The sequence below is a fragment of the Haliotis rufescens genome, unplaced genomic scaffold (genome assembly GCF_023055435.1).
Source record: "Haliotis rufescens isolate VD_foot unplaced genomic scaffold, xgHalRufe1.0.p SCAF_11, whole genome shotgun sequence".
NCBI lineage: Eukaryota > Metazoa > Mollusca > Gastropoda > Lepetellida > Haliotidae > Haliotis > Haliotis rufescens.
The window spans coordinates 31,725,419-31,752,185 of NW_025963791.1; the positions used below are offsets into that span (position 1 = coordinate 31,725,419).

Here is a 26,767-nt window from a genome sequence, read left to right on the forward strand (position 1 = left end):
CAAGAGTATTTAGTGCCTTAGTCCAAACAAGTTTGGGTGTGAACACAATACCCAAATATCTATAAAACGACACGGTTTCAATATATACACTATTAAATTTCCATTTTTCATAATTTCTAAGGGGTCCGCCATTTCTGAATACCATAACTTTGACAGATAATGTATCAACACATACTCCTAATTGAAACTGCACAACTAGGCCGCATATAATCTACAAAATTAAACCACCACTAGTCAGAACTAATAAAACGCAAATCAAAAACCACACATCCACATCCTCCCTTTGAAAGTAAGTAAGTAAGTAAGTAAGTAAGTAAGTAAGTAAGTAAGTAAGTAAAATTCCAGCTATATGACGGACGAGACAACCCAGTGCCTGACCACCCGATCCCGTTAGTCGCCTCTTACGGCAAGCATGGGTTCCTGAAGACCTATTCCGCCCCTGATCTTCACGGGTCCCCTGTATGTATACTGACGACACCTAAAGAACCACCTGAGCCTAGCTCCAAAGTATACCTTCTTCCTTAGTTCACTCACAGAAAGGTACTTTGTCTATCCCCTTGCTGACGGCATGGCTCACCCCAAGGACTATTGATTCCTTCTCCACTGCTTCCTCATCTTATACTGGACACATCATTTCCGGGTGCTTCAGCGACACAACAAGGATGAATAAATAAACAATCTTGTTTCTGCATCAAAACACATATCCGGAGATATTTTAAGCGCACTTCAGACTCATCGAGATTGATTGAATGTCCAAAAGTTGATAGTTCATGGCTGTCATCTTAGAAAGTCTCTTAATTATAGGCGATGCCTTCGTCCTGAAGTTAGTATTCGGGAAATGTTGCTTTGGCCAGAAAGTAGTGGGAGTGAGTGAGTGAGTATGGTTTTACGCCACTTTTAGCAATATTCCAGCAAAATCACGGCGGGGTACACCAGAAATGGGCTTCAAACATTGTACCCATGTCGGGAATCGAACCCGGGTCTTCGGCGTGACGAGCGAACGCTTTAATCACTAGGCTACCCGACCGCCCCGAAAGTAGTGGGAAGCCAGTTACAACACGATGTAGCTTTTTCAGAAAGACAGGGTTACAAGCAATTCCATGGTTCCAATCCCTAGTATAGAAGTGGTTGTGTCTCCTTTGTTCGATCTTATGTAATGAAATGAATTACCTGCAAATGTCTTTGAAACAAAAACAGTTTTAAAAAATCAGAAAGACGACAAATCCCTTCTGGACATAAATGTATACACGGGCAAACCCTGCGTTGATGACTAATCCAGATCAATTGGTTCATCTGAAAATGCCATCTTCTTATGTGGTGACCAGTCACAGTGAAATGCGTGGTAGCCTGGTGACAATTGATCAATTGATGAGGGTTCTTTCAAACACAGGAACATATATAAAATAGTAAAATAAATATAATTTTCACGAATTATTTCAGTTATTTTACAAATTGGGTGACAGTTTTGCGCTTTTAATTTATTATGATCACGAATTCCAAATATTTTGATGTTTAATTTCATCACCCAGTGATTAAAAGTGATAGGATAAAAAGAAAAGAAAATTCAAATGTATATTTTTATATTGTTTGGCTTCTAATTAGCATAATATCAGTATGAATCTGTTGTGATCGTTTTAAGTCCTTTTGAACTCCTCAAACATTTTATTAAATCTGTGATATAAATTGGACAGATTTAACAAAGTTTACATTTTAAAAATTGCATAAGTGATCACATTGTACAAATTGACTGAGTTTACATTTTGGCGTAAAGGCTTAATTATCACGAGGGGAACAGGGTTTGATAAGCACCCTCTCAGTCTGTTTGGCCGTATTCCCTGAGCAGGAGAGGGGCGCACCAGGATTCTGTTTCACAAAGCGATCTTAGCGCTAAAACGATCGTAACTTCAATACGGAAATACATATCTTGTTTTAGCGGTTGGCGGCTTTAGAATAGTGCTGCAGGGTTATCTTCCCATGAACGTCGCTGCGAGGAGGAGGGAGGTATGTCGGATGAAAACACAAACACGGAAGAGAAGGGCTTGAAAGAAAACAATGATCAGGAAAGAAAGGTGGCAGACAAAGCTGAGGAACAGGTCGAACATGCTCCCCACGACGTTGGGCTGACGCATCAAGATAGTCTGTCAGGAGGAACTGCCAATGCCACCCAGCAAAAGATGAAAAGTACGTTATTTCACAGCTGATTACGAGAGACAGTTAGTCTGACATATGAGAGACCTTAAAACGATATATCTTTACATGGTCTCTGGACATATCGATCACTAGTGTCGATAGCGACAATGCCATTGTCATTTTTTATAATTATTCTTCAACACTGGTATATCAACACGTTCAACAAATCTGGTGTTAATCGACACCGATGTGATAGGGCTAGGAATAGGAACATTTGACCACGAAATTGCGACCCCGAGAATAGTACAGTTGTGTGTAAGTTAGGCTAGTGCACGGAACTTGTCCTTGGCACTGTGTGTACTGTAGAAATAGAAGAAAAGCGAGACAGTTCATTTGTCGGCCCCTGCCTTTAATAACATCATTACTTATGAGCATTGGGTAAATAATAATTGATCATTGCAAAATAATACGCGAGTGAATATTTTCAGTTGGTTAATTATGAGCAGGAAGTGGAAGAACATTACAAGGTGCAGCTTACAGCATTAACTGGTTCAGGGTGACAGCAGTTGTTCTCGCTTTGGTTTAAGGGGGACTCATCACTTGGTTTAAGGGGGGCTTGTCACCTGGTTTAAGGGGTTCCTAATCACTTGGTTTAAGAAGGGCTCATCACTTGGTTTAAGGGGGCTCGTCAGATGGTTTAAGGGGGGCTCGTCACTTGGTTTAAGGGGGGCTCGTCACTTGGTTTAAGGGGGGCTCATCAGATGGGTAAAGGGGGCTCATCACTTGGTTTAAGGGGGGCTTGTCAGATGGGTAAAGGGGGCTCATCACTTGGTTTAAGGGGGGCTCATCACTTGGTAAACAAGCACTAATTATTTGTGATAACTCCTGCGGTAAAGTGTTAATTAGATTAACTTTAGTCTTATCAGCATAGCTTCTAGCTGGCAACTCGACTTCGTTCCTCTGCGTGGCGCTTGTTGAAATCAGAAATTGTGCACACAGTAGAATGCAGTACTCCTGCTGACTGGCCATGATGCCACAAAGCACTGCAGTGTGTATGCTTTACAAACTGATTTATTACCCTTTAGTGCTGCCAGGTATCATGTCAAGACTGTTAGAAACTGGTGATGTGAAAACTATTCATAAAGCTTAAACAACATTGCAACTCTGTGGTTTCATGGCTAGTGAAGTCAACTAAATCAGTCAGTTACAATTATCATCATGGTAGATTTGCAACACATTGATTTATGTAACAGACAGCATTGTGACAATAATTTGAGGTTTGTGTGAATGATCAAGGTTATTGAGTTGTTAAAGATTTCAGTCCTTGTGATATTTCATCATTAATTGTTGTATTTCTTAGCCTTATATCTTTACAAGTACCAGTCATGATAAATGTTCATAGCATAAGAGTGAATGAGTGAGTTGGGTTTAACGACGCTTTTAACAGTATTCCAGTTATATCACAGTGTGTCGGCTTAATGTGGGAGGAAAGCCCGAAGTGTTGCAGGTCTCAGACGTTTACCACTTCGGTAAAACCCAAGAGCACAGGTATTATGGCTGAAATATTGCCAGTGTGACTTTAATTAAACTCACTCACTTAGTCTATTCAGTTTTAATGCACTTAAATCATGGCTTGCATACTAACTTAGCATTCGAGTTTTGCAAATTTTTATAATTGAATCCATACTCTGTTTTTATGTATTGATACAATGCTGTGACACGTTGTATTGACACTGTAAATCTTGAAATTAATGTGACTCAATATTAAAGCGACTGCCACTTGCATTTTTCGCATTTAAAGCATGCTCGCGTTCATTTCAAGGTTTACAGTATACCGTTGTTATTCTGAACCTAAGTGGACCAGGCTCTAACTGCAGGATGTCAGGACATTCGAGATAACGAGGCAGGAACATTCAGACAGATCAAGTAACAGTATTATACCTGATTCACCCTGATTATGTTTCCAGGTTTGTCAGCACCATACCCGTGTTCGTGGGTTTCACCGAAGTGGTAAACGTCTTAGACCTGCATCACTTCGGGCTTTCCTCCCACATTAAGCTGACATGCCGTGATATAACTGGTATACTGTTGAAAGCGGCGTTAAACCCAACTCACTCACTTATACATCCATAGCAATATGATTGCATAGATGAGAAATTAAGAACACACGCATGTATGTGATGACAAATTGAAATGTGATTGGCAGGCAATGATCAATAACAATGGTTACAATTATGTTCAGCTTAATTACAGTTAGTCTGTCCAATTGACAAAGACAACAAAGGGCCACTCGAGCCTTAAGTTGGAAATTCTTTGATTAGTACTTTTTTATGCATCCAGGAACTGCTGCCATATTTTACAATGTTCACAATGTATTACCTGTCAATAAAGATTACCATTACAATTATATTAAAAGTTAAGTCCATTTCTGGTGGAACAATTGGTTCAAATTGCACTGTCCCTTTGCAGCTATGTTAGATGTTTTAGATGGAAATAGCACTATGTATTTATATCCTTTATTCGAGATAAGTGGTTAAATGTATACATGTTTATATTGTAGCCAGGGAATATGTTCGAAACATCACTACATTTGAGATAACAGAGTTCGACTTCATCGTCAGTTACACCAATTCTACAAACATTTTAAAGAAAAAAAATTCGAACAATTATCCCAGTCCATTATTTTGTGTTGATGTGAGATTTCTACCTATGTCTAGTTGATGTACTGCTGAAGCCTGCTGGAGATGCTCCCATCATGAAGAAGAAGAAGTGGGCAGTGGACAGGACCAAGAGAGTCAGCTGGGTGTCTGAGTTCATCAGGAAGTACATCAAGTTAGATATCTCAGAGTCACTGGTAGGTGTTACTGAAAGTAGTCAGTTGACCTTTACGCTCAGAGTCACTGGTAGGTGTCACTGAAAGTAGTCAGTTGACCTTTACACTCAGAGTCACTGGTAGGTGTCACTGAATGTAGTCAGTTGACCTTTACACTCAGAGTCACTGGTAGGTGTCACTGAATGTAGTCAGTTGACCTTTACACTCAGAGTCACTGAAAGTAATCAGTTGACCTTTACACTCAGAGTCACTGGTAGGCGTCACTGAAAGTAATCAGTTGACCTTTACACTCAGTCACTGGTAGGTGTCACTGAATGTAGTCAGTTAACCTTTACACTCAGAGTCACTGGTAGGTGTCACTGAATGTAGTCAGTTGACCTTTACACTCAGAGTCACTGGTAGGTGTCACTGAATGTAGTCAGTTGACCTTTACACTCAGAGTCACTGGTAGGTGTCACTGAATGTAGTCAGTTGACCTTTACACTCAGAGTCACTGAAAGTAATCAGTTGACCTTTACACTCAGAGTCACTGGTAGGCGTCACTGAAAGTAGTCAGTTGACCTTTACACTCAGAGTCACTGGTAGGTGTCACTGAATGTAGTCAGTTAACCTTTACACTCAGAGTCACTGGTAGGTGTCACTGAATGTAGTCAGTTGACCTTTACACTCAGAGTCACTGGTAGGTGTCACTGAATGTAGTCAGTTGACCTTTACACTCAGAGTCACTGGTAGGTGTCACTGAAAGTAGTCAGTTGACCTTTACACTCAGAGTCACTGGTAGGTGTCACTGAATGTACCGTATATCGCTGTGTATAAGGCGAGTTTTTCGTACCTAAAATGAGGGGGCTAAGAAGGGGGGTCGTCTTATACACGAAGTCGAAGATCTCACATTTTTTTCCACTGGCGATGTCAACTGGCGTCCGATAGCCAGCCCAGCATTTGACAATAAAACTTCGCATTTCGTCCTAAATAACTGTTCCAAGAACTATTTCCATACATAAACATGATTTTGTATCTCTTTTCCTTGAATAAAGTTTAATAATTTCTGCAAATAAAGTTGAAATGACTCTCTCCTCGATGCAGATTGTCAAACCACCTGACACGGTAAAACAATCAACATCCGTGAGTAGAGAGCCGGAAGTACCGGTAATCATTTGCATATTGCACATGTGACCTAACATGTGATAACCGGTGAAGCTGAAATCAATTCCCGCTGTTTTTACAGTTGTATTAACAAGTGTTGGAGACGGTGTGTACAAGTGATTGTGGAATAAACACGCTGAATGTGAAGCAAACATAAGCCTAGTTAGTTACAACATAGTTAATTGGCGATTAAATTACTCACCATTGTCTCTTATATGTTATTACTTCATAAATGAATTTTATTTTACGGGCACCAATTTGGTGTCGTACCGTGTAAACACAAAATGGCGACGTGTGCCGGAGTTACACACGCGACCTATCATTGTAGAAAAAAAACAACGCAAGATAAACATATTTTTATTGCATATATAAGGTTTGTGTGCGCACTTGTGATGTGTGCGAAATACGCATCAGTCGGAAAGCGCACATTAAATCTCCAAAGTAACGTTAAAGCACGTTAAATCTTCTACCGGTATATCAGTCAGACTTGTGATGTGTTTCATTCCAGGTCGCCTTATACACGGAGTATAGGATTTTGGGTTGATTTTTAAGGCGTGTACAGGGGGGTCGTCTTATACGTGGGGTCGCCTTATACACAGCGATATACGGTAGTCAGTTGACCTTTACACTCAGAGTCACTGAAAGTAATCAGTTGACCTTTACACTCAGAGTCACTGGTAGGCGTCACTGAAAGTAGTCAGTTGACCTTTACACTCAGAGTCACTGGTAGGTGTCACTGAATGTAGTCAGTTGACCTTTACACTCAGAGTCACTGGTAGGTGTCACTGAATGTAGTCAGTTGACCTTTACACTCAGAGTCACTGGTAGGCGTCACTGAATGTAGTCAGTTGACCTTTACACTCAGAGTCACTGGTAGGCGTCACTGAAAGTACAGTCAAGTCTCGTTAATCCGACACTCGTTAATCCGACACTCGGCTTTATCCGACACAAATGATGGGAACCGATTGATTCAGTGCTATTTAGTCCCGTTAATCCGACATTCTCGCACTCCGACTCCGACACACCTAATTTGCAACGAATTGCAGAAATCACTCATTAATCAGTCTCGTTAATCCGACACAGTGATCAGCGTACTCCGTGGTCATCTGACCGCGAGTACACAACCCCGTGTTTTGACACGCACTGGCTGCAGAGATTAAGTTAACAATTAACAGGAAAAGCTATTCAAACCTGTATGTACAAAGCTATACAAATGTTGTTTACAAATTGAAGCCAGATAAATGTGCATGAAGCCCGTTTAAAATACGAACAGGTATATAAAACTTGGTCGACTCACCTTGTAGCATTCGTCAAAATGTCTGTCTGCAGTACACCTCCGAGAAAGCGTGCACGAGTAGAAATCACCCCCCAAATAAAGAAGGAGATCTGTCAGTTTAAGCAGAGTAAACCAAACATCACTCAGAATGAAATCATCACATTTGTACGTGAAAAATTCTGCGTGAAGATCGGCAGATCAACAATTTCCGACATTTTGAAGGAATCATCGAAATGGATAGCAGTTTCTTCATCGGACACCAGCACATCCCGAAGTAGAAAGCCACACCAAGAAGAATTAGAAAATGCGCTGTTCTTGTGGTTTTCAGACGTGAGAAAGAGAAACATCATGTTAAATGACGAACTTCTTAAAACTCAAGCGAAGGTGTTAGGTGACAAATTAGGCGTCGAAGATTTTTCATACAGCACTGGTTGGCTCTATCGCTTCAAGCTGAGACATGGAATTAAGATGCATAAAGTCCATGGTGAATCAGCATCCGTTTCACTAGAACTTGTGAAAGAAGGTCGAGAATCCTTACAAGAAGTGCTGCTGGAATACAATCCGTGTGATATTTTTAACTGTGACGAAACGGGTTTGTTGTACAAGATCGAACCAAATTCAACACTCAGTACTGTCCCCGTTTCTGGCAAAAAGCAGGCCAAAGATCGCTTGACAGTTATGTTGACATGCAATGCGACAGGAACTGAGAAACTAAAGCCATTAGTTATTCATAAATACAACACGCCACGTTGTTTCGGCAGATCATTTGACCCTACATCAGTTTGTCACTGGTATGTAAACAAGAAAGCATGGATGACTTCATTAATATTCAAAGCCTGGCTACTGATCTTGGATCGGCAAATGCGATTGGAGCGACGCCACGTGATATTGTTGTTGGACAACGCCCCATCCCATGCTACTGTCGACACGACTAATGTGAAATGTCACTTTTTGCCACCAAATACAACAGTGCACATTCAGCCACTAGATGCCGGGATAATAAAGAATTTCAAGCTTTATTATAAGAAACAACAAATGAAGTTACACCTTGACAATGTTGAAGCAGAAGAAATACAACCCCTAGATGTGAAGCGAGCTCTGCTTTTTATCAGGGCTGCTTGGAATGAGGTGAAGCAAGACACCATCATTAACTGTTGGCGCCACACCCGTATTCTCCCAGATGCAACTGCTACCATGGCTACAGCTGAACCCGTCATCGCCGACCTCGAAGCCATAAATGCAATTAATGCCACTTTCAACACCATGTACGGCGACACGGCATTGAGCGAAGGCTTTTTGACCGCCGATGACGACATCCCATGCGAGGAAGAGCTGACCAATGACACCATCGTTGACATCGTCCGAGGACAGCCTGACGATGTTAACACAGATAACACAGAGGATGAAGCAGACGACAGCGAGGATCCAATTATCCCACCAGCAGCAACCATCAAGGCACATCTCACTCAACTTGCATGCTTCGTCGAACACCACTTAGATGTGTTTTCCATTACTGACTTGGACTTCATTACAAAGATGCAGGGGACTTTGAGAAATGTGTCAAAATGTGAGAAACAGAAAACACTGAAAGACTATTTTAAGAAGATGAAGCAAGTTGTCAAGACAGTAGCACTTGCATTTACACGAGGAAACGTGTGTCGTTGATGTGATTAATTCAGTGAGTAATGTCTCTATTGTTATGTATAAATGGGAAAATTATTATTATTTGTGCACAGTCATTAATTATAAATTAAGGAATGAATGAATAAACAACATAACAATATTAATATTTCGTTTTTAATGATTTTATTACAAGGTACACACGGTTATTATCTATCGTGAAGACGTCCGATTTTCGATCACAAATCACTTAATTTCGTTAATCCGACATACTCGTTAATCCGAAACAATCGTGCAACCAACGATGTCGGATTAACGAGACTTGACTGTAGTCAGTTGACCTTTACACTCAGAGTCACTGGTAGGTGTCACTGAAAGTAGTCAGTTGACCTTTACACTCAGAGTCACTGGTAGGTGTCACTGAAAGTAGTCAGTTGACCTTTACACTCAGAGTCACTGGTAGGTGTCACTGAAAGTAGTCAGTTGACCTTTAAACTCAGAGTCACTGGTAGGTGTCACTGAATGTAGTCAGTTGACCTTTACACTCAGAGTCACTGGTAGGTGTCACTAAAAGTAGTCAGTTGACCTTTACACTCAGAGTCACTGGTAGGCGTCACTGAAATTAAGTTTAACTTTGATTGAATATATTAGAACTGACATAAGTTATATTTCTTGTTTATGGAGGAATAAATATTAAAAAAACAAAGTGTATAAATCTGCACCCTGCTGTGCAACACTAATAACTTCACAGACTGCATATTTAATCATGAACACAAAAAGCTGTAGTCAAACATGCTGATTCAGTGACACATCATGATCATTCAACACAATAATACAAGAGAAGCCCCGCCCACTCAGAGTCTCTATTAATAAAATAACCAAGAAACTGTACTGACCCCGCTAGTGGGTGTGGCCTCACGGTTTTAGCTTGATGGAAACAAACATGGGATAAATGCAAAGAAGTTGTTTGGTTATCCATTCAGATAGAATAACTTTCAGTGGATTTATACCATAAAGAGATAGCATCAACATTTGACTATTTCTCCATCTGACATTACAACTGAACTTACTAGGTTGATTAACTCATTGGTATTGAGAAGGGGAGATAATCCAAATTACCTCCCCTGACCACAGGCCCTTGTTTCGTTGCATTCGTGACCAACTCGTGTTATTCCGGGACAAGCCGAATAGCGACTCGTGCCCCTCTCGTGGCCATTTTTTGCGACTAGGTTCCGTCTAAGCGCAAATGGGCATAACTAAAACAATTGTCAACTCGTTGCGTAATGATTCATGCAAATTTCCCATATGTCATATATATTCCAGATGCAATTTAAGACACTTCAAGACGTAAGGTATTATACAGTATGATTGAACACATTAAACTGTGTCTTGGGTATATTTTTATATGCAAGACATATGTAAAATCAAAAATTATATCTGAGGGATTCTTTGACAAAGAACTTGAAATCATACGCGCATTCTGATTGGTTTGTCGTATTTTCACACATAACATTCATCGATAGGGGAACGAGTCTTCTTGCAGGTTACGGAAAGGGGCGAGTGGTGACGAATGGTCTCGTTGCTTAAATATTTCAAGATTAATTAATATGAGTGTCAGAAATGCACTATCCTATTATATCTTTATGTAACAGGATAGTGCATTTCAGACACTTGTGATATTAATGATCTAGAAATATTCAAGCAGTGTCACAAGGGCCAGTGCCCCTGACATAAAATTCATTTTGATCCATGTCATTACTTAGTGTATAACATTGTATCTACATTGCCTGTTACTTCTGTTTCAGTTTCTGTATGTCAATCAGTCTTTTGCTCCATCACCAGACACAGATGTTGGGGTTCTCTTTGATGTAAGTACATCTGAGCCTTTTTGTGGAAATGTCCAAACCGACTATGGCTGGTAAATGTGACTGCTAGATACTGTAAATCTTGAAATTAACGCGAGCGTGAATTAAATGCGAAAAATGCGAGTGGTCCTCGTTCGCATTTAATGAAACTTGGCATTTGTGTCTTCAAAATGACTATCAACAACAAGACAGCATCAATGTACACTTTGGTTAGCAGAAATACCAACTGAAATATATACACAAACACAGTTTATTGAGCAGCAGCTGTAACAAGTACATAACATGTCAACTAAAGAATTACACAATAGACATCCAGTGAGTTATCACTGCTGGGGTCAAGAGTTCTACCCACTCGTGCCAAACTAGGCAACATTAACCACTCCAGTCAATAAACTGTTGTTGGTTTGATAATTTTAGTACCTTTGAACTTCCTTAATGGCAATCAACAAAATAAAATTAAACATATAAACTGTGTTTTGTTTTTAGGAAAACACTGTTTCTTGTTATTACGGAAGTTCTTTACTCAGTGCTAATAGGCAGTGCTATTTTCTGTTTGATTGGATTAAGGTAAGGATATGTATGATTCCACTGGGGATGGGGTGGGGGGAGTCGCATTGATACTGAGTCGCATTTTTGGCTAGGGGCCAGCAGTCTTATTAATTTGGAGACGGATTAATTTCAAGATTTACAGTACTTAGACATTGCATATGAGTTGTTGGAGATACTTAACTCAAATTTCCAACTAACTGCGTAGCTGCTTTATGGTTTACGGCCTGGGATGCCGACACTGTTGAGGACTAGTGAATACTTGTTTTCCTCATCTCAATATTCAAATTTGGCTAAAATGCAATCTCATTAAAATCAGACCTCAGTTCTCGCTACCGCTAAACAAAGATCTGAGGACATCCAATTAGGGGTCACGTCAGAACGACCTTTCATCCGACCAATCAGAGCATCGCTTACCAGATAATCATGCAGCCTCGAAAACTTTAACTCCGAACGATAGTTACGGGTTTAACGACTGAATCCATACAATCTAGACCATCTATTAGCCATTACAGAATGTTCTTTTGTTCAGGTTTCAAATTTGTAATCGAGAATTTGTCAAAATATGTTTCGAAGCGTAGTTGCCAATTCGAAATTAGTGCCGTAAAGCACGAGAAAGCTGCCTTCTGATTGGTCATTCCATTGGTCGGTCAAAGTTCACACAAGGTCGGTCTGACGTGACCCGTAATGGGATGTCCTCAGATCTTTGTTTAGCGGTAGTGAGAATTAAAATCTGATTTTAATGAGATTGGCTAAAATGGCATCCGGGTTTCTTCCAAGTTCAAGAGGGCTCAGCTCTTTACCTGTACTGCCACGCTGTGAGGCCAGAGAGATACCACATGGTACCGAGACGGTCAATCTTATTAAACTCCGATTTTAGTGGTCACCACTGTTACAAAAAGACCTATGGGGTCATTCATTTACAGTTCATGTCAGAACGGTCAATCTTATTAAACTCCGATTTTAGTGGTCGCCACTGTTACAAAAAGACCTATGGGGTCATTCGTTTACAGGTCATGTCAGAACGACCTTTTAGCCAAACAGTAAGATCATCGCTTATGAGATCACAAACATGTAAGTCTGAATGGGTTTTCTAATCATGCAACCTCGAAAAGGTTAACATGAAGCATCTCTCGCTTCCAATGTATAAACATTTGAAATGGAAGAGATTTTCCTTAGTGCATGGAAAGTACTGCCATAAAATCTTGGCCACCTATTGTTATAGAGTTGTTGTTGTTGAGTTTTTGTTCAGTTTTCAAATTTTGAATCAAGAATTTTCTCCAGATATTTTTCAAAATGTAGTCCGGAATGGAAGTAGCTGGTTTTAAACTAGTGCCATAAAGGTCGAGGAAGATTCTTTCTTATCGGCTAATGTTGGTTTGCTCTTAGTCGGTTTATTGGTTGGTCACAGTTCGTGAATCTATGCTGGTCGTAAGTGTGTAAGACTAAGAGGTGAGTGAATGGTTTGGGTGGTCCGACTTAGTTGATTGCTTGTCATCGGACATGACAGCGTGGATTGTTGCTCACAATATCAATCACAGGATTGTCTGGAAAAAAGCTACCAAGAAAACCACATTTAAGAGAAGAAATAATAAAAACCTAATTCTTAGTAAATTTGGGGTAAATTTCTCTCATTCCTTTGTTCAGTATTGACTTAAAAATACTTCCACGCTTACCAAATTAATCAGGGTACATATGTCGACACAGAAGTGTGTACGTCATCTGTAGATGATAATTATAAACGGTCATTGAAAATGAATGCAAAGTCTTTCACCTTCTGTCAGAATATGTTTATAAACCTATGAGGTATTGTTACGTGAAACACCAGTTAGCAGTGATTTTCTAAAAAAAGAGAGAGATGCAAAAAAATTGAATGTTTATGATCATCAAAATTAAGGAAATTAGATATTTGCCAAGATATTGCCAAGAAGTGTTTGGTGTGCCCAGTGTGCATGGTTAGAAGTTTTAACCTTATGGATTGTCCGGGGTTTGATTTCACTGCTGGACTGTTTGCCCGTAGCCAGTTAAAAAAATAAAGGGTTTGCTGAGATGTAGAGAAGATGGCCCGTCTGGATAGTCAAATGTCACCCTTCTCCGTGTATGTCAAATTTTATTAATTTTATCATCTCGGTAGAATGACAACTGGCTTCCATTTTGTAATGTTGTGTACAACAACATCTTTAGTTGCTTTAGTCCTGCTAGGCCTTCACCATTTACTTGTAGGCCAGTTAGTTTGGAGAAGGGTCAGTAACTCTTAGAATGAGCGACCACCTCCGTGGTCTAGTGGTAGAGCGTCCGCCCGGAGAGCGGAAGGTCTAGGGTTCGATCCCCAGCTGCGTCATACCAAAAGAAGTAAAAGATGGTACTTGTTGTTACCCTGTCTGGCGCTCGGCATTAAGGGGCTTAAACAAGGACTGGTCGGCTCGGAGTCAGTATACTGTGTCTGAGAGGGGTATTCATGTTAAACCGCGGCATGGTATCTCAGTGGGCTAGCACTATAAATCGGCATCAGTCCGGACTAGTACAAGCAGACACACACACACACACACACACACACGTACATGCACGTCGCTATATCAGTGCAATAATTTGGACGCGACGTTAAACCCCATTTCACCTCACCATCTTAGAATGAGCAAGCCCTGATAGCTAAATACAAATTTGTTTTAAAATCTATCCCTGTTTGTGTGATCTTTTATAAACATTTTCTTCTGTGTAGTGTTTTGGGAGTGATGGGAAGCTGGTCCTACACTACTGCCGGACCCAGGCCTGGGGTTGAGTCAACATGACCCTGTGACCCGATCGCTACAGCTGGACAACGCCTGTCAGCCCTGTGAATTCAATCTCCAGGCATCAGTGGAATGGAAGTCGAATGTATTGTGTGTCAGTGTATTGTTTTATGCATATTATGATTTACCTTATGTTTGAATGGCTTGTATGTGAATAAATTGTCTCAAATCTAATAATTTTGATGTTTCTTTGCTTATTGAGAAATGATCAAGATCCAGAGCTGGGACATGTATGTACACCTCTAAGCCTTGCATTACAGTTTATGCTGCCCTTCTTTAGGCATGGCTTCATGTTTATCTCCTGTAATCAACGCTTATGTCATTCAGAAATGGTTGAAATATTGCTTATTGTCAGCATTATAATAATAAATGTAATCCTTATCATTATGAAGTCTACATAATAGTCCCGTTTCACTGGTCCTTTGCATTTGAGATATTTTTGTCATTTCTTATCATCTACATTATTTGCAGGAGTGGGGAACTCCATGTTTGACCTTTCCTATCTCCACATGTTGGACTGACAATCTCAGGAAAAAAGCTACTGCATGGATTCTTTTGAATTTTAGTGAATAGTTTCCATGCTAATAGAAGAGGTGCAGTGTAAAGTTTGATTGTGATATGTGGATTTTCTGAAAAGAATATGATTTTTTACGTTTTGAACGTCAACGTTTGTGTGTCGTATAACTTAAGAACTATGAGATGGATTCTTTTCAAATTTAAGGAACACTTTCTATACTAATAGGAGAGGTGCAGTGCAAAGTTTGATTTTCCCAAAAATATGATTTTATTCATGTTTTGAACTTTATATTTCATATAATATTTGTGCGACCTATAACTTGAAAACTACTTATTGGATTATTTGCAAATTGGGGGTACACTTTCCATTCCAGCAGAGCTGCAGGGAAAAGTTTCATTTCGATAAGTGGATTTTCAGAGAAAATATTGCTTTTTTCCATAGGGGGTATTTGAAGTCGGGGGGTATTAGTGAGCAGTGCTCATTATTAGTTTACGGGTCCTCCTTGGATGAGTAAATGATGCCATATTTTATATGCTATAGAATGTGCAGATGAAGCTGATATCCACTGTAAAGAAGACAGTTGCAACAATAGCTGTGTGGATTTTGATGTAAACATTAGCATGATTAGTTAGGTTTTAAAATGGAAGAAGCTATTGCAAAACATTTGTCACCACGCCTATCAAAATCTCCCATGGCAAAATTCACTGAACGAGAAATGTCCTGACAGATTAACTCATACATCCATGAAACAGTTCCACAATTTGTAACTTACAATGATTATAACTGAAGGTCATCATACCGTGACCAGATAAAACATCCAATGTGTGAGCAACAGTTCACATCCTTTGGGTACAACATGGCAGCAAAAAGAAGTAGGCGAGAGCAGAGAGATCATTTAGTTGACACGTTATATATGAATATGAAACAGGTTCCAGTGGTGCTGTGTATTGATGGCAGAAGTGGCTAGCTAGTATGACGAGCTCAGTATATTTGTGTGGGTCTGCCAACCATGACAAATTCAAATGAAGCTGCCATTGTGCCCTTTGGATCCTTTATCTACACAAGGACTTAGCATATCTAAGCTACATGTCAGCCCAAACAAGCACCAAACAGGTCAATGTAGGTGAAATGTGTATTTATTTCAATCAGGGAGTATTGGACTGTACAATGTTTGCTGATAGCAAAACCAAAATGGCAGACATGATATGTACTGAAGTTCTAGCGTGTTTACACAGAGAGTTGTCACTTTATATATACAATATATGTTGTTATTTAATCTACATCTAGGAGGAGTCAATAGTGTTACATATATACACAGAAACGGAAAATACTGGTGGTAGTTCAATCAGACACATCACAAATAGTTGCACTAAAATCAACATTTAACAAATTGTAGAAATAAATATGTTTTCATGTTTTAAATAATAAAATAAGAAACATTTGGTGATGACACTTCCTAAACATAATAAAGACATATTCCTATTTTTTGTCTAATTTTTAAGGAATTAAAATAAATGAAATGTTCAAAGATTTCTTAATGGACTATATTATTCATAACTATAAACAAAGTAAGATTGAGCACATTCAATCAAATCCAAAGACATTTGTTTCTTAACATTCTGTTTGTTACTCCTTGAATCGCACATAAAGCAGACAGGCAAGTAAACTGTTATACTTGTATATATCTGGTACTTGGGATGTTCATCTTTTGCAGCCAAAAAGTAGCTTTGGCTTACTGGAAACGTCCTGGATCATAAAATGGTTTGTAAATGAACCATGAAAACTACTGGTTACGTGTTCTGTTTTGCATTTTTCTGACTTCGCTAAACCTAAAAATCTTTAAAAACTCGATTCTGTTTGGTACAGTGTTATCACAATTGGTGGACGGAGATGATTTGATACCTGCGCTGAAAAAAATGGCAAAAGTATTTCTGAGAAAAATTGTCCATTTTATGATGAGCACTCCAGTTGTTGCATTTGTCCACTGTAGCCATCCTCAGCAGGGAATTTCCAAATTAGAACAGCACCATCTGTGCCAACACTGACGATGTTGCGCTGGTTTGGACAGATGCGAACCTTGGTGATAGGTGCGCTGTGACCAATTCCGATGTGAGTTACCTCCCCTTCATCATACCTCCACAACTGAAACAAAAGGTGGATATGTTGGCTACGAAAACAGCTACAGTAAACTGCTAATGATCAAGATCGTCTGCATTAAGAACTTTATCAAATATATATATGCAATCATATACAAACCAGATAAATGGCATTATAAGAAGTGTTAACTGTGGATATGGTAAGTGACAGAGAATGAGTGTCACATAAACATGGCAGCTGGTAAAGTAAATGAAATAATGGCAAAAAAAATATTACTTGACCTAGTTCTACTCATGTCCAGTGTATTTGTCATATTGAGTGGAGACAATACACTGGATACTTGAGATGTGGTTTCAGTCTCATTGAAACTATTCTTTGGGGATCCAACCCTTATAATGAGTTAGGGGGCCCTTGGGATTTTTCGGATTTCATGCCAAAATACAAACACTGATATTGTTACACATGTGCTAAGAAAAATGCTTCAAGTGAACAGCTTCTGTTGACCACCCACCTTGATGATTTTCTCTTCTCCTCCAGACACAAAGTATTTGCCATCAGGGGACATGTCCATTGTGTTGATGGCTCCTGTCTTGGCTCCATCCAGCTCCCTTGTGCCGGAGCCATCAAGGGTCTCCCAGTAGGCAATCTTGCGGTCAGTTCCACTTGTCACGATGTGATGACCACCCAGGCCATAGGACACACACTGGAACAACGTGTTGGCAAACACAATCTGTTTCCTGGCTTGATTTCTGAAAAAAAACAAAAAAACATCTCATTTATTTTTCATGTAACTTCTTATTACAAAAATCAAAGAAATCAGTGTCATGGCAAACATGCCTCAAAATGGGCTTCACACTTGGTACCCATGTTGGGATTTGAACCCAGGCTTTCAGCATGACAAGCAAATCCTATAACCACTAGGCTACCCCAGCCCTCGCTATTGGTGATAACACATCTAAGATCAAACATGTAACATAAGTGTTTTAACACTACATGAACAAGTTTTATCATGGCAGTGTCAGCTTCATGACGGAGGAAGGAATGAATTCTAAACCCATGACAAGCCGATTCCAGCAACTAAAGGATGCAACTTTGCACAGCAAGATGTGTTGCCATAGACATATGAACATGACGTTGTGTTTAAAGAAGATAAACTTTGTGCAACCAAGAACTCACACGAGGCACCAGATGATGCAGGTTCCATCTGTACTGGCTGAGGCACATTCCCTGTCATTGTTTCGGATCTTGATGGCGGACACCAGACCTTTGTGTTCCTTCATTGTCGCCTCGAGGACACCTCGGTAGGATGTCTTTCCTCGCGACTCATAGCTCTCCTCCACTCTCCAGATCCTCACTTGGCCTTCACCCCCGCCGCTCACAATATGTCTTCCGTCAGATGTACAGGCAATAGCAGTCACACCTTTGTTGTGAGCATCAGTGATACTGAACCTCTCTGTGATGTCTTTAGGGCCAAAGCCATACACTCGTATCTTCCCATCTGCCCAGGCTGTGCAAAAAATATGAATCCATAAATGATTTATGCGAGTGAGTGAGTATGGTTTTACGCAGCTTTTAGCAATATTCCAGCAATATCACGGCAGGGGACACCAGAAATGGGCTTCACACATTGTATCTATGTCGGGAATCGAACCTGGGTCTTTGGCGTGACGAGCGAACGCTTTAATCACTAGGCTACCCGACCGCCCCTAAATGATTTATGTATTCCATTTAGGAATTGAGACAGCTCTGCAAAGTGAATACTTTCACTTGACTTGAAAAAAACCCCAAACCAATATGAGATATGAAATGTGCTTTTGTAGATTTCAGTAATCACTTACCACTGACGATAGACTTGCCATCCCTTGTGATGTCAATAGCATTGCACATCATGTTGGAGACAACATGGCGTCTTATTTCCTTCCCAGTCTCACGGTGCCAGATTCGGATCTCCTCATCCTGGCAAGTCACAATCAGCTCAGAAGTTCCGCTGAAAACACATTGGCAGTTGTCAACTGTTAAATGCATAGATTCACAGATCATAGACATTTAAACTCATAAACAGAATAGCTCAACCCCTGAAAATAAGCATTGCATGAACTGGAGCACTTACTGGGGGAAGATGACGTCATTGACAGGCTTGGAGTGACAGGTTTTCTTGAGGACACAACTGAACTCAGGATAGTTAAACTTGTAGATGTTTGAACTGCCACTTCCAACAAAGAACTGAAACATATCAAGAAACTACAGTAAACACATGAACAGACAGTAAAACTTGCCATGTGAACGGCTATCTACTTTCTTTAATATTAATTAAGCTACTCATATTGCAAAACATAAAAAGTAAGGAGAAAGTTGAGGCAACAACACTTTGTACATGACATCATATCATGGTAATTCAATCCTGGAGGAAAGCCAAAACTCTCAACTATTATAGGACTAGAATACCTAATCAGTGATAAATTACACAGTGAGTTGTGAGTTGGGTTTAAAGATGCTTTGAACAGTATTCCAGTATATATCATCATGGCAGCTTAATGTGGGAGGAAAGCCTGAAGTGATGCAGGTCTCAGACGTTTACCACTTTGTCGAAACCCATGAGCACATTTAGGGGCTGACAAACCTAGAAACAATAGAGGCAGATACAGGATTCGAACCCACAATTTCAGGTTTCAGGCATGCCCAAGGGACGCAACTCTGCACAGTAAACAGCGGCGACCTCGACAACTGGGTCACCAGTGAGTTGTGAGTGAATTGGTTAGGATATAAGTTCACTGTATGCAAGCGCAGAGTGTCACAGGTCATAGACGTTTACGCCATTCGTGAAACCAACAAGCACAGACTCAGGATCACGATCGTAGTCGGATTAGATCCCCATTCTGCAGATCCTGATATGGCTAAGGGTAGGAACTCTGCACTGCAAAATGTGACACTTTGGACCACCATGTGAACCCCCAACAGTGAGTCAGGCCATTGGAATCCCTGTGCCCACTATTACTAACTGCTGAAGTTTAGCAACAACTAACTACCTGGTGTCCAGATCCTCTTAGGGCTATGGAAGTCAAGGAACTGCATTTGTTCTTCACCAGATTATCTTTCCAGGGCCTGCAGAATACAAAATTAATGTCAAAATTTAGAGGATGTGCTGACAAAGTAAGATGTTTTTTCAAATACATCCTGTCCTGGATATCAAGTTTATGTCAAATATTAGTCTGTCTTACAGACCCTGATACAAATATATATCAAATACAGCCCATGCAAGTCTATAATGTTTGGCAAGTCTAGATCACTGCAGAAAATGAAGAGAGTCACTGGGCTCCTTTTTATTATATTTTTATTAAGATAACTGAACAACTGTTTTTTTTATGTACCATATGTTCATTTCAGAGACTAGATTTTAGTCTAGTCAAATATCTTCTGTCAAGTTTGCAAACCTGCAAATTCGAAGGAACTTAAAACTTCAAAATCCATTTTTAATGTCCTCACTATGAAAAATGATAACTTAACATGTCACTGCTTAAGAAAAATCATTACATTGCTTCAATCATTTTGATATATTTGATGCAAAATTCATTTCATGATCTTATATATTTGATTCAATAATGGGACAATCATGTTGACACATACTCAACATTGTGTTTGAGAGTTGCCTTGATCTTGTTCCCATTCATGGTGACCTTGATCTTGCACTGAGCCAGTGTACCATCTCCGGCTCCAACCAGGAAATCATAGTTTTCGGCACACTCATCAACTTTGACAAAAGAAAGGGCTGTAACTCCCTGACTGAACTTGTTTTTTTCTGGCACAAGGAACTGCAGACGGACTGTGTTCATGTTGATGGCGAGGATGTCCCCAGTTGTCGTGCCACAGAAGAAGAAGTTCAGGTTATCCTTGTTTATCATCTGAAGAGAAAGTTATGTAACATGACATAATTGATATCTACATTGTAACTACAGAATACAACAAACTTTCAACCTTGATCCTATCACTATCACATAAATCAGGACCCGTGAAGATTCCGGGGTAGAATAGGTCTTCAGCAACCCATGCTTGCCATAAAAGGCGACTATGCTTGTTGTAAAAGGCGACTAACAGCATCGGGTGGTCAGGCTCGCTGACTTGGTTGATGCAGGTCATTGATTCCAATTGCATTGATCGATGCTCATGATGTCAATCCCTGGATTGTCTGGTCCAGACTTGATTATTTACAGACCGCCATCATTTAGCTGGAATATTGCTGAGTGAGGCGAAAAACAACAAACAAACAAACAAACAAACAAACAAACAAACAAACAAACAAACAAACAAACAAACAAACAAATCAGGATCTATCACAATTACTTTTGAGGTGTAAATGAGAGACAAACCAGTAACCAATAAGAGTATAATCTAACATAAAGTCAGCAATGCAACAGTCGGTCCTTCCTTGGACACTCCACCGTGAAAGTGAGTGAGTGAGTGAGTTGGGTTTAACGCCGCTTTCAACAGTATTCCAGTTATATCGCGGTGTGTCAGCTTAATGTAGGAGGAAATCCCGAAGTGATGCAGGTCTCAGATGTTTACCACTTCGGTGAAAGCCATGAGCACGGGTATGGTGCAGACAAACCTAGAAACATAATCGGGGCGAACCGGGATTCGAACCCACAATCATAGGTTGCTGGCGTGCCCAAGGGACACAACTCTGCACAGCGAATTGCGGTGCCTTAGACGACTGGGCCCCCCGTGCCCCCCCACCGTGAAAGAGCAGTGATAAACCGGCCTGTTGTGATTCCAGGGTAAAAGAGGTCCCAAATTTGTGTATGAAGGTTGAACATAATTAGGAAAGGATGGTGATATGTGTGACCTAGTATTGTGTGTACCATACTACTAGGGCTGGGACAGGTAACTCAGGTACCCGGGTCGGGTGGGTACTCAGTAGGACCTGGGTACCCACAGGATTACCCGGACCTGTGGTTAGTCATGGGATATATTGTTTAACGACAAAAATTATCAAGAACTCTAAGGTTACACTACAAGTCACTAATGTTCGCATTTCTTTCGGACTATGAACCCATTCCTTCTGATTTTTCATATGGTTGAATAAAAATATAACTTAATTTAACTTCAGTATATGAATGACCAGATTGTTTAATAAATGTATCTAAATACGTTTTGCCAGGGCTATGCTAAGAATGTTCCCAATCGGACATTTTGAGACGTCTCCTGAAACCTACAGTGGGTACCCGGGTAGGGTCGGGTAATAGGGGAGCGGGTACCCGGGTAGTAAATTTGGACTCGTCCATGCCCTACATACCACCTAGATGGCACAGATAGTTGCTCCAGCTGTCAAACCATCTTTGGTTCTGATCCAGACAAGATTACTTACAGGCGACTAAAAATGTTGGTTGTGGCATAAAACAGCATTTGCTCATGATGTTCACCCGTGCTATGATAAAGACTTACTACAGTTGCAGGGATAAATGTAACTTGTCATCCATCCAAGTACTTTACATTGTCAGTAGCCATTGTGACCATCTCATCCCCATTTTAACCTCCTCTTTCCAGCAACAATATGACGAAACCATCAAGTCAAATTATACACATGTTGCAACAGCATTCTAACCCATAATTGACTGTCTCCATGGCCTAGTGGTTGAGTGTTTGCCCAGACAGCGGAAGGTTTGGGGTTTGATCCCCAGACACGTCATGCCAAAAGACATTAAAAGATGGTATTTGTCCTTTCCCTCCTGGTGCTCAGCATTATGGGGCTAAAACAAGGACTGGTCAGTATACTGTGTCTGAGTGGGGTATTCATTTTAAATTACGGCATGGTATCTCAGTGGGCTAGCACAATAAAATCGGCAATTAGTCCGGACTAGTACAAGCAGCCACACACACACACACACACACACACACACACACACACGTCGCTATGAAAGTGCAATAATCTTGAACGTGATGTTAAACCCGATTCCACCTCATCTTTAACCCATAATCCCACCCTAGAGATCCTATCATATGCACTGTGAACATGACAGAAAACCCACCTGTATACATTTGACAGTCCTTTTGAGTACTCCTAGGTTGACGTCAGTTGGTCGTATTTTTCTGTTTTGCACATCAAGCTGCCATACTCTCAGTGTGTTCCTGTGAAGTGGGAACATCACTTTTAAAAATATGCAAATTCAAATACCAGTACATACATCTAAATAACTTCATAATATTGCCATGTTGTTGAAAACATTAATATAAAAATAAACAATTTGTGATTTGGGTCATCCAATACTGATTATTTAATTTTCTAGATTTTGTTATTGATGCAAGATCATATCCTTTAGAGGGTGACAATATTTTTATTATTTGAGGAAGCCAGTTTGAGTGTGTGGACTAACAAACAAATCATTCACAATCATGCCTTTGTTAAATATCTGAAATTAAGGCTTACTATATCAGTAAACAATTTCAGAGACATCAAATACAATTCAACTTAAAAGTGTGTCCTGGGCCTACTTGCACAAAGCGATCTTAGCGCTAAGATGATTGTAACTCCCATACGTTAACATAGGCTTACGATAGTCTTAGCGCTAAGATCGCTTTGTGCAAGTGGGCCCAGATGATTCTCTGGTACATATATTGTCAACAACAGATGCACATGCCCTGCATGGCTTTCATTTTATGAAGCAAGTACATAACAATTTCTCATCATTGACAATCAGGTTGAATATCCTTGATGTGTTGAGATACTTACTCTCCTCCAGTGACGAAGATGTCATCTGACACTTCAGAGGCACAGACACAGTAAGTGTTTCCAGCACTCTCCACCTGAGCTGGGGATCCACAGATGGCCTCCCCTCTCTCAACATCCCACACCACAACCCTGAAATACAGCAACACACATCTCTTATAGGAAAACTGAAAGTTTAGAGTTGAAGTGAAGTGAAGTGAGTATGTTTTTATGTCGCTTTTAGCAATATTCCAGCAATATCACGACGGGGGACACCAGAAATGGGCTTCACACATTGTACCCATGTCGGGAATCGAACCCGGGTCTTCGGCGTGACGTTTAGAGTTGAACTGACACAGGATTTTTTGTCATGTCAGATCTCTGCAAATTTATTGATGTCTCATGAATGATCATAATTTTAAACTATATTTGCAAATGTAAGACCAAATCTTTGTCTGTGTGAAAGGGTGTTCACTTCAAACCCATAATATGAATATCCTGAATTCTAACTTACCTTCTATTTTTCCAACACAATTTTACCCCTCCCAACTAAAATAAAATAATAAACCATCCTGGCTTGTGGCCTTGTCAAAACCTATTCCTTCTACTTCCTAGTATTTATGGATTGTTAATGATTGCAAAGTAATGGTTTATTCTCACTGATAGTCCTCTGTACAGGGTGGCTTTGTGTTGAATGCTAAACATCTTTACATGCTGCAAGATCATTAATACATTAAATATTTTTTTTCCAGGATCAAATATGAAACTTTTCTGATCTCTAAACTACCAAATCAAATTTAATCATAAAAATGATGAGGTTATGTTATTATTCACTTTTAAGTGAATGAGTGTGGTTTTAGCAATATTCCAGCAATATCACGGAGGACACAAGAAATGGGCATCACCCAATTTATCAAATCGAACCCGGGTCTTCGGCGTGACGAGCAAACTCTTTCACCACTAGGCTACCCGACCGCCCCTTTTCACTATTAAAAAATTATTGCTTATTTAATGGGGACTTACGATCCATCATCTTGCCCGCCAAGTGAGATTAGGTATGTTTCATTCTTGGAAAAGGCAAGTGCCTCAACCTTGACCTTGTGTAGAGTCATCTCGTGAACTGGCTGCTTTGTGACATAGTCCCAGATGATGATGACAGCCTTGAATAAAAACATCAACAGTTAATTACAAAGCAAAGAAGCTGTCTTATTAAACTGACAACACTAATAAAACAAATCTTTTTAATCAAAATTTATCACAACAATAGTCTTGCCTTGGAAAACATACAATATAATAATTGGGTTAATCATGTGATCTTTCAAATTTTTTAGTCCACGATTTCAGTTTTAAATATAAAAGCTTAAGTTCATTCCACTAAGATTCAGACAATCTGATATCTTTTCAAAACATTAACTCTTTTCCTTCAACAATTCTGTGAGGATTTATCACTATCAGCATGAAAATAAACATATTAATGATATCAACCTGGTTTATATAACTTGGTGCCAATCCCACTGAAAACACACCAAGTGGGGAGAACTTTGGATGAAACCTGAAAACCTCTATCTGCAATTGTGTCCTACAATAACGACAATGAATAAATTACCTTGAAGCCCATGTGTGTGACTTGTCCGGAGGCCAGGTACCGTCCCGAGGGGGAAATAGCAAGACAAGACACATAGTCTGTGTGCTTGGACAGAATAGTCTGGCTGCCATAACCTTCCTTGGCTATCTCCTCAATGATGATGTTGCAACCAAGAGGGTAAATGAGATTTTGACGATCTGGGTGAACTTTGAGTCCATTTGTTACAGCCCCTGTTAAATAATCATAAATAACATATTATTTTATAATGTAATTCAACAGTTTGAATTAAATGCTTTCATGGGTAAATGTAATGGTAAACTACCAAAGTTCATACAGACTACAATGTTTGTTGAAATGTGGGTCCCATGGATATCACGGATGAGGTTGTTGCATGCCATTATGGGACCTCTTTTTCCGAGTACTTCTTCGATGTTGACGTCGAATTATCTGTGTTTATTGATTGCTTTGATATTCATTTTTGAGATTTAATTATGAACACAAATGCCATCTTCCTGGGGCAAGGAAGTTAACAGACATTAAAGTTCAGTTTCCACCCTTGACAAACTTCACTGAACTCGAGATCCAGTTAATAAAAACATGGCGCTTGCCATGCAGATTTCAGTCAATAGCAGAGCTAGTCGTTCTGACGCGAACCCTAATGGGATGTCTTTAGATCTTTGTTTAGCGGAAGCGAGAACTAAGGTTGATTTGAATGAGATTGCAGGAATATTACAAATGCAAGCAAAATCTTGTTTTGAGCTAAATCGCCCTATTTTTTAAATAGTGATGCTGTCATGTTCAGCTATATTACTAGCATCAAACAAACATGGTGGATAGGTGTCTGGTAAAAAATACACATCAATATGATGTTTATCAGTATTGACTTTCATAACCATCAGCTTTTGAAACACATGGCTCTGCTGTGAATGTTAGAAAGTGTTATAAAGGAAGTAACTCGAGCGCATTCCTCATAAACATAAAGACAAAAATGCCAAAGATCAACTGCACACAGAAATGCCGAACATTGGGTAGGTATGGAGCTCAAAATATTGAACATTGATTGATTTGTTTTACAACATGTACATCAGGACTTTACTTATGGAAAATGTGATCAGCACATAAGCCCAACTTGATATAATCAGTCTTTTAAGTATCTAGATCTGGATCATGATAGTCAAATACATGTCACCTTACGTGGCGAAAAATTATACCTAATGTACAGTTTATTTTAAATAAATCTGAAACAGAAATATGAACCGTCGTCGCGTCTCTCCCAAATTTGTAAATCAATAATGCATATTATGTTACATATCAGAGCATCGGTAAAAAGTGAACATAGTCGATGATGTCAAGAACCCGCTGTCTGAAAAACTGTAAGATTTGATTGGAAAGACACTGACAACGGAAAGAAAGGATTGAAACATTCCAAACAAACCACCCAGTTCTAAAATCAGTACAATCGTTCTACTATACACACTCACCGTTGAAACCGATTATTCTGTCCAGCTGCATAAGGTCGATACCTTCTAGGTTTGCCATCTTTGGAAGTTGCACACTCCTGTTCGTCGTGCGGATGCAGAAATAACTCCCTTTACCTCGTGTCTCACAACAAACAGCTTTCAACAGTGGCTGTTGTTGTCATTGGCAACCAACATGGCGATATCAA

The 26,767-nt window shown here is 39.8% G+C and overlaps 3 protein-coding genes across 3 annotated transcripts; 2 read left to right on the forward strand and 1 right to left on the reverse strand.

Annotated features, from left to right (window-relative positions):
* Positions 1-1,967: 1,967 nt before the first annotated feature.
* Positions 1,968-14,376, forward strand: LOC124132529 (ubiquitin-like protein ATG12). The gene is made up of 4 exons (XM_046496471.2): positions 1,968-2,181; positions 4,848-4,984; positions 10,808-10,870; positions 14,133-14,376. The coding sequence occupies exons 1-4, from the start codon at positions 2,004-2,006 to the stop codon at positions 14,190-14,192; spliced, it is 438 nt and encodes a 145-aa protein (XP_046352427.1). The 5' UTR covers positions 1,968-2,003; the 3' UTR covers positions 14,193-14,376.
* LOC125378012 (tigger transposable element-derived protein 6-like) lies at positions 7,142-9,114 on the forward strand. The gene has a single exon (XM_048392562.1). The coding sequence runs from the start codon at positions 7,422-7,424 to the stop codon at positions 9,045-9,047; it is 1,626 nt and encodes a 541-aa protein (XP_048248519.1). The 5' UTR covers positions 7,142-7,421; the 3' UTR covers positions 9,048-9,114.
* Positions 14,377-15,837: 1,461 nt separating the features above from the next.
* On the reverse strand, positions 15,838-26,753 carry LOC124132528 (cilia- and flagella-associated protein 52-like). Its single transcript, XM_046496470.2, has 12 exons — positions 26,583-26,753; positions 25,123-25,331; positions 24,540-24,676; positions 23,541-23,669; positions 22,840-22,939; positions 20,441-20,715; positions 19,843-19,918; positions 18,927-19,039; positions 18,655-18,803; positions 17,993-18,323; positions 17,328-17,565; positions 15,838-16,861 (listed from the first exon to the last, which is right to left on the reverse strand). Exons 1-12 carry the CDS (start codon positions 26,638-26,640, stop codon positions 16,670-16,672), a joined length of 2,007 nt encoding a protein of 668 aa, XP_046352426.2. The 5' UTR covers positions 26,641-26,753; the 3' UTR covers positions 15,838-16,669.
* Positions 26,754-26,767: the final 14 nt, after the last annotated feature.